The sequence below is a fragment of the Fringilla coelebs genome (assembly GCF_963513975.1).
Source record: "Fringilla coelebs genome assembly, chromosome: Z".
Lineage (NCBI taxonomy): Eukaryota > Metazoa > Chordata > Aves > Passeriformes > Fringillidae > Fringilla > Fringilla coelebs.
The window spans coordinates 2,938,454-2,947,399 of record NC_140031.1 but is presented as its reverse complement, the minus strand read 5'-3'; the positions used below and the strand labels follow the sequence as shown (position 1 = coordinate 2,947,399).

Below are 8,946 nucleotides of genomic sequence, written 5' to 3'. Positions count from 1 at the left end.
TGGATGTGCATACAAACCAGGCAGGAGGGGACTGGGTTTGTTTGGGGGGAGGGAGTGTTAATGATTTTGTGATTTTCTGCCCTAGGAGAAGGAAACCTAAGAAGTGCCAAAAGCTCTTGGCTGGCTGATCACAGCCTGCTGAGAAGGGAAATTTGGAAATTTCCTATGGAAATTCTGAGGGAGCAGGAGTTTCCCGTGTACCAAGAAGAAATGTTAATAAACCAATAGAGGGGAAATCAGTGGAGAGACCACTGCCTACATAACCAGCAGGTTCTCTTCCCCCCACAGCCAGGATTTACCTTTGCTGCATCCCACACAAGTTTAATCTCCTGCGATGGGCATCCTCATTTCACAGACCACCCTGTCAGTCCCCCGGGACCTCACTACCCAGTACTTCCCCAGAATTTGTGAAATCCCACCTTCCAGCCAGGTCAAGGCTGTGAGATCAGGGATGCCCAGCTCACAGGAGATGGGAATCAGCCCATGGGCTGAGGGACACTACATCCCAAGCAGCCAGGAGGCGACTGGTCCCCAGCCCTCCAGGGCTGCTGAGTGGTGGCACGGGCAGGAGGGGACTGAGAAGAATGAGATGTCACATCACTGCCAGTGCAGCTTCCCAGCAGCTCTAGGTCACTCCTGGCTCCCCAGCTCACTCTGACCTCATGGCTAACCCACATCATCATTTCCACTTCACAGGTCCCCCCTCTGCCCCACCCAGCCTGGCCAGGTAAGGATGTCTTGCCTTCTACTCGTGTTATCCTGCAGGAGAGTGAGGATGGCCAGGGTGAGAAATGCAGCGTGTCCTTGGTCTTGGTAATAATTTTCTGGCCTCAGAGCAGGCTGCTGGGGCAAGGAGAGGGTTGAGCTGATGGCCAGGTGAGCCAGTGTGAGGGAACAAGGGCTGGACACTGCTGGGAGGAGGTTCTGGCTTGGGCACAGATGAGAGGAGACCCCAGTGGAGTGAGTAGAAGAGACTGGACACCAGCTTTTGAGAGACTAGAGCACATAGCTGCTGCACCAGCAAAGGGCTGACAGAAGTTTAGATGTGCCATAGGCCCAGAGCATGGCTGGAAGGCTGCAGGCAGGCTGGGAGAGCTGGGGCTGTTCACCTGGAGAAGGCTCCAGGGACACCTCAGAGCCCCTGGCAGGGCCTCAAGGGGCTCCAGGAGAGCTGCACAGGGACTGGGCACAAGGCAGGGAGGGACAGCAGCCAGGGAATGGCTTCCCAGGGCCAGAGGGCAGGGACAGATGGGATATTGGGAATGAGGAATTGCTGGCTGGGAGGGTGGGCAGGCCCTGGCCCAGGGTGCCCAGAGCAGCTGTGGCTGCCCCTGGATCCCTGGCAGTGTCCAAGGCCAGGCTGGACAGGGCTTGGAGCAGCCTGGGATAGTGGAAAGTGGCATTCTACCCCATGGCAGGGGGTGGCAGTGGATGAGGTTTAAGGTTCTTCCCAATCCAAACCATTCCATGGTTCTGTGATGCCACATTAAACCAACAATGGATCATCCACCCAAGGGAAAGGGATGGGGTCTGTGCTGACACTGTGAAACAGAAATCTTCCCCTCTCTCTTCACCCCAGTTTGTAATGGAGTAGAAAAAGTTGCCACACCAAAGCTCAGCCAAGTGTGCAGGGAAGTTATGGAGAGATAGCAAATATCCCAGCTCAGGTGTGACAGGGCCTGATTCTTGGGCTGGCATCCACATCATGCTCCCACAAGCCCCTGTGGGTCATTCCCCATGACCCAACACAACACTGATCTTGGACACTCCTGACAGCTGGGGTGGCCAAACTTCCAGGATGGAATTTTTTTTTTTTTAATTAAAAAAAAAAAATTAAAAAAAAAAACCCCACAAAAGAATTAACCAAAAAAAAAAAAAAAGACAAAACTACAAAAAACCAAACAAAGAAACAACATCAACAACAACAACAAAAAAAAAAGCCCAAATCCCACCCAAACCAATCCTTGATCTAATGGTAAAGAAGACTTATCTGAGGTCAAGGCTAATTACATCTGCATGGGGCAACTCCCTTTCAATCTGAGTAATTTCTTTGTGATACTTCCTTCCTGTGTTACCCCACATGTCTCCTTCCCTGACCATTCCCAAGAACAGCCATTCCGGCAGGACAGTCAAGTGTACAGGGCACAGCTAAAGAAACAAGGAATTTAATCCTATATTCAAATCTGTAATTTCTTATTAAAAAACCCCACAGTTTTGCTGATTTACCAGGGTCTAAACCACATTGTACCCTTGGTTATATTTGCATAGACACCTACACAGATAGGACGGCTTAAAGTCAAACACATGAGAAGATTCTGCTCAGGAGAGGTTTCACAGAATTCACAGAATGACTGGGTTGGAAGAGACCTTAAAGATCATCGACACCAGCCCAGCTCCAACACTTCAACTAAACCCAGGCACTGAGTGCCACATCCAGTCTTTTTTTAAACACATCCAGGGATGGTGACTCCACCACCCCCAGGCAGACCATTCCAGAACTTTATCACCCTTTCTGTAAAAAACTTTTTCCTAATATCCAACCTACATTTCCCTTGGCACAGCTTGGTTTGTCACAACCTCACAAGGTTCTTGGCACGACAGTACCACAGTGCGTGCTAAAGGTGCAGGAGATTGCTCTGCATGCTTTAAGATGTAAAAGCTTTAAGGTGTAAAAGAGCAGTTGTGCCTGGGACCCTTAAAATCTACTGTGAAGTAGAAGAGGCTCTGTCTCGGAGTGTCACAGATGCTCCCCCTGACATCCACTGGAGCCACTGGCAAATCCCAGAGCAGCCTGGAAGGCCCTCACCTTTCCCACATCTCCTCCTGGCAGGCCCCAGCAGCCGGAGTGCACCTACGAGAACTGTGACCGCGGGCACAGCCAGAGCCGGCCCAGGGCAGGGGCAGCGCCCCGGCGCAGCTGAGCAGGACCCGACCCACGCCCCTCCTTCCCCAGGGAGCACAGAGCTGGCCTTGGCTGAGGCACAGGGCTCACACCAGCCTCGGGGAGGCTGGAACTGCATCATCTCTAAGGTCCCTTCCACGACACTATGAGCTCCCTGCTTCTCCTCACGAGTGACAGCAGCCTTTATATGGAGAAGAGAAGAGTGATGGAGCTGGAAGGGCAAAACATGGTCAATTGTAACTTATCTGCGTTTTTAGCCCCTATCAAATATTTAAGCAAGCAGGCAATAGCATACAATAGTATAAAATTGCCTCAGAGCTTTTTGCTTTGGTATTTTTCAAACTTTGCTTTGAAAAGCATTTTCACCACTCCGCTTCTCCAACTGCATCCAAGTGGGCTACTGACATGACAGAAATCCTTGCTGTGGCAAAACACTACTGGAATTTCTGATGGGACTTGTTCCTTTTTTAAAATTATTATTATTATTATTTCTAAACACCCAGAAGAGTTTATTTTAAGCAAACCTTAACTTTAAAGAGGACTCCAAGCAAAAAGATGTTTTCCAAAAACTGGTAGAGCTGAAAGCAGGACCATGAGAAGTCTAAACTCCAGAAGTCTAGAGTTTAGACTTTTCTAAACTAGTGTTTAGAGAAGTCTAAACACTAGTCTGTGTTCTACCTCTGCTTCAGCTCCTAGTGCCCAGAAACTCAGAGCTTTGTGATAAATGTTCCAATACACAAAAATTGTTGGGTGGTTGGTTTTTTTATAGCTAAAAGAATATTTCTCAACCATTTCCATCCCTGTGTTGCACAAAGGAGTTTCTTTAAGGTCTGACTACTCATTTGTTAAATCTCTCTCATCTGAGATGGAGTCACTACTGCAAAATCACAAAGGCCACGAAGTCACAAAGGCCAACCACAGACAAATCTCTTACCCAACTGTGAACATCCTCCAAAATCAGGTGAACAGATCCAGCTTATGGTATAGGGCAATGTGGGTCAACCTGGAGTCCTGGAGAGGCAGGCAGAGGCCTAAGACAGGGCTGGAGACAGCAACAGGCTGGCTTAGATGAGGAGGAGGAGGAGAAAGAATTAAGAAAGAGCAGGGGGCTTGAACTTACTTTCACATTTATACTGCTGGATTTGATGCACTGTACAACTATCCCAGGGCAGCAGCTCCAAAACTGTTCCCCAAACAATCCTGCTCCTGGTAACAACCACCAAACTTCTACTAAAATACCATCAAGCTGGCAAGCTCAACCCCGGGCTAGGAATCATTATTTTAAAGTTCACCTCTTCATAAGATCTGCACTGGGAGGGCAAAGCAGAATTTTAAATTACTTGGCTAGAACGATAAGGGGGAAAGAAAAAATAAATGGGAGGATATATTTGAACCTGATCTTTTAAATCCCTACTTAAAATTCCAGCAGTGACAAAGCCAGATTTAATAAAAAATAAGAAGAGATGCAAAGAGAAAAGGGAAGTTACAGCAGACAGTGTAGTCACAGACCTGTAAGCTCAGTTTCACAGGTGTCACAGAAGAAAGATATCTCAGAGATATCAGTTGGACAAACGGAATTGGATTTCTGAGCCCTTATGATTTACAGATATATATATAGTAATGAGAACTCACTTCTACCTGTGCATGGGATTTAGGCTTGGCTTTCTGAATTTTTCTCTAAAAAATTACTTCTTTAAACTCAGGTAGTTTGGGTCCAAATAGAAGCATCAGACCTCATGTCCCAAAACCAACTGGATCCCCCTAGTTCTCATGGGAGAGACAAACACCCACTCAAACCAGTTTAAACTGGAGGCACAAAACACAATAGTGCACCCACCAGGATGCTTCTGGTATTGAACTCATGTGGGAGGTGCAGGGAATGCCAAAGCCCTTCCAGTAAAGCAAGAAGGAATAAAAAGTCAATCTGTTGGGCACCACTTGGAAAATAAGGCCCCAAGCTCTGGAGTTCACATGTGCACAGAGAATGCAATACAGGTTCATGCTTCAGCCACTGCCAGAAGACTGATCTGCAGAGGGCACATCCAGCAATGATGTGTTGTCTGATGTGGATCCTTCTACCAAGCTGAAAACATCACAGTGTCTGTCACCAACGGCTTGATTTTCCATTTTTATTTTGCATGGTCTTTGCAGACAGAGCATGTTATAAATACAACATTTGTAAAAACTCAACAGCTGAAACAATTCCTCATTTCGAAAGTGCATGTCAAACACATATTTCTGACTTCTTCACATTTATATGCAACTGATCAATAACATTTAACCTAATAAACCCAGTGCTTTTAAGTCTTTGGGGGGAAAAGCAGCAGAATGTATTCCTCCACACATGAATTTTCCAAAAGAGTCTGTTAAAAACCATGCTGCATTGGTATCTGGTTACTATACAGAGGGATGTACATATATATATATTTATTTATAGGCTCGCAGATAGAGCAAAGAACTCTAAGACCACATTAAAATGATGGTGATCTAATGACCCAGCTGGCATAATTAGCAGAACCTGCCAAGAAGGAAAAGGTGATCTGTCCTCTAGCACCAGAACCATGGTTTAAGAGCAACAGCTCAAAGCATCATTGACCAGTAGGTAGCACATTTCTATCCCCTATTGACCAGAACTCACGTTTTAACGTGCAACCATGTCAGAAACATAAAGGCACAATTAATGGAGGAAGAGAAAAAGTGATCAGTTCCTTCACAGAGCTCTAGGGACTGGGACTGCAGGACCTTGGGCCAGCTCAAACACATCAGTGATTAAAGGGACATCAAACAAGCACCAGGAAAAATTTGCCTTCTGCTTTTCCTAAACAAAAGTGCATCCTATGATCAGACAAGGCAACAAAAACAGTGATCATTCAGCTGAAACAACAGATTTACAGGCTCATGGTTCATGCTTTGGCAACAGAACTTTAACAAGTGATCACCAAATTTAATACAACAAAAATACCTCTTCACAGTGTCATATTAAATCCTATTATGTCATGTCCAGCCAGGCAGAAGAAAAAAAGCTTAAGTGGTGGTTGTTAAACATTTCCTAAACAACCAGACTTAGGAATTAAGGAATCCTATTTAACATGATCGTAGCTGACTGTTCCCCTCTCAGACACTGAAGATCCAGAAAATATGTCTCTGGATTTAAATCCCCTTGAACTTGGCAAGAAGTTACTTGCATTTAATCAAGCAATATAGATGCAGACACACTATGTTTAGAAAACAGGAAAAAACAATGTTCTTAGTTCCTATTTGTGTTGATATTTACAGAAGTGGGTAAAGATTGTAGGCATGCCTCTTAACTACGGACTTCTGTGGGATAGCAAAAAAGATGAAGATTTAAAATACCATCCTTTCAAATACAGGGATTTCACAAAAAATTGCTAGACACACACTCATTAGGTAAGACTCAGAGGTATCCTGGTTAAGAAAGTCAAACCTCTTTTACACACAATCCTCCACTCACTTTTGAACTGGCCTGAATGATGACACACTAGAAAATAAAAAAAAGGCATCAAGCAAAATCTTCAGACACTACAGTGAGCTGTGCTGACTAGTGATTTGTACACCTATCCCCAGGTACCCTTCTCTCCAAAGGGCACCACACACAGAAGATATTCAAGTGCTTTCAGTCAAAAAAAAAAAAAAAACCAAAACCAAAAAACCCCCAAATGCAAACCATTAAGCAATTCCACAGGCCTAAAAATCAAACGAAAAGCAAGAAAACCTTGAAGTGGAGAAAACTTGACAGTGTGCAGTTGTTCTTATTCACAGGTCTGACTTAATTAAAGTGGAACTCTGCAGGTAAAAATCATTTGTGCAATAAGGACACTGTTTGTATACCAGAGCCACCGCCGGCCCCACCGCCCGCCCGGCACCGCTACCGAATGCTGTCCAAAAAATGCACTTCTGGGTACAGCGTGTTCACCAGGAGGGACAGGAGGTTATTGCCATCCTGAAGGCAGTGCTCAGGGTGTTTGATGAACAGAGAGGCCTGGGAGAGCTGCTCCTGGTAATCCATATATTGTTTGTTGGATGACATGGCTTCGAGAGCACTCAGTGCCTACGGGGAAAAGGGAAAATTCTGTTAGTTTTGTGTATTTTGGTCCATAACACAACACCATCTGCACAATTCCCCTAAAGGATCCTCACCTACTACAGAACACAGAGTACTCAGAACAAAACAGTTGTAAACTGTCATCTCCTAACAGCGTTTCAAGTCAACTTGCATTTTTCAAGCTGTTCTCTCCCCAAGATCAACACAAAAACTGTCCCATTATTGCTTCCTAGGATTCTGTAACCCAAATATTGTCAAATATCTACTTCATGAACTCAAGACATGGTTTCACAGAAATTATGTCAAACTACAGGCTGCAACACACTTTAATCTTCACTTTAGGTTGTTCTTATGAATATATTGACTTTCATGGAAGCATTGTTTTGCTCCCATTAATAGTATTAAAGTTAAATATTAACTGTCATGTTAAGAATTATATGTAGAGAAGTCTGTTGGCAGGACTCACAAGAACAAATGTAGAAAGTATTTCTGAACAAGTTTTGTTCTTTTCTTAGAGAAACAAGGTGTACCAAGCTACTTTACTTTGGTTTCTAACCAATTTCTCCTTCCTCTTCTCAAGAGCTTACTGAAAGAACACCATGGTCAGTGCACATGCTAAAGGGGGAATGTTTATTTGTCACAGGCCTTTTAAGCCCTGACCTCACATAAACAAATGTCAGCGTGAGTGTAGCCCTGCTTTATCACTGAAAAGCAGTGCAAACCACAGCAGCACTGTTTTTTCCTGTTTGTTTTAAATTCTTTCTACCTGCTACTCTCCAAACTTTCTGAGTTGGACTTTACAGACATATGTTTATCTGCCCCTTTTAAATGTGTAAGATTCAAAAATGAATTTTTGAAAAAGAATGAATACTTCATATTAACACAGAACACTGTAAAAAGTTGTACCCAGGATCACCTTTAGGACAGAGTCAAACTCACAGTCCTGCTGCCAAAGTTTAGCAACAAAGTGAGAACAGGATTTACCTTGAAGAAATGCTTGCAGTAACTCTCACAAAGTTCACCCCAAAAGCTAAAGGAGCATGCAGAGAGCATGTCAAGCAGCCAGAGATGGGCACACCTCACCTGCTGAGCCTTCTGAGACAGCCTGGGCTCCGAGCCGGCCTTGAGGCGCACCTGGCTCTCTGCAGGGATCTGCACCAGGAGGAAGGCAGACAAACTGCGGGCAACCACCCGGAACCTGCACGGGAGAGCACCGAGGGACAGGGTGACACCAGATCTGCAAGTCTCAACCGCAGACAAATTGTAAGAGCTACCCATGAGGCATCTCTTGTATGAGGAAGAAAGTAAAGGCTTGAGAGGATCTATTCCAATGCATCAGAAACCACTTCAGTATCACAAAACCCCAGAATGGTTTGGGTTGGAAGGGACCTTAAAGCTCATCTTGTTCCAACCCCCCACCATGGCAGGGACATCTTCCACAAGACCAAGCCCCATCCAGCCTGGCCTGCGAAGCTTCCAGGGGTGGAAGGGGATCCTAGGTGTTCTCTGGTTATATACACAATAGGACACAACACATACTAGAAGATAATGTAATACCTTTATAGGGAATCCTGCATCTGTTTCAAGCCTAGCCGAAATACTCCTCAAGTACAGAATGTAAAACATTACTATTACCCAAATCAAGGGATGAGTTGAATAATACCAAGAATTCAGGGCAATTGGAACACCAATGCATCCCAGAATGTCTTTAAAAACATGAAGTTATGATTAGGTGCAGGGTTGAAGTGTTGTTCCACAAACATTTATGGGGTTTTTTTCCTCAGCATTCTTTCCAGAGTGAACTTGATTTTGGCACATAACAATCAAACTTGATGTCTCAGAGTGAATCACAATGCTCCTTTGTGCATCACTTAACATTTCCAATACCTCAAGATTAGGACAGAAATTCTAATGTGTCTGTTTTTACACAAAATTTTGGGAAGTCAAGTGAAATAGCTTTCTATAGACCAGGTGGAAGTAC

At 44.7% G+C, this 8,946-nt stretch overlaps 1 protein-coding gene across 3 annotated transcripts in view; it reads right to left on the bottom strand.

Annotated features, from left to right (window-relative positions):
* Nucleotides 1-5,044: 5,044 nt before the first annotated feature.
* The window catches only part of EPG5 (ectopic P-granules 5 autophagy tethering factor), a 55,337-nt gene continuing 51,435 nt past the window's right edge, over nt 5,045-8,946 (bottom strand). For all 3 annotated transcript variants that reach the window (XM_084224875.1, XM_084224877.1, XM_084224876.1), the window contains exons 43-44: nt 8,049-8,163; nt 5,045-6,971 (exon numbers count right to left, since the gene is read on the bottom strand). In XM_084224875.1, coding sequence (XP_084081001.1) covers nt 6,789-6,971; nt 8,049-8,163 — 298 coding nt within the window. In that variant the 3' untranslated portion in view covers nt 5,045-6,788. The remainder of the gene's footprint in view (nt 6,972-8,048; nt 8,164-8,946) is intronic.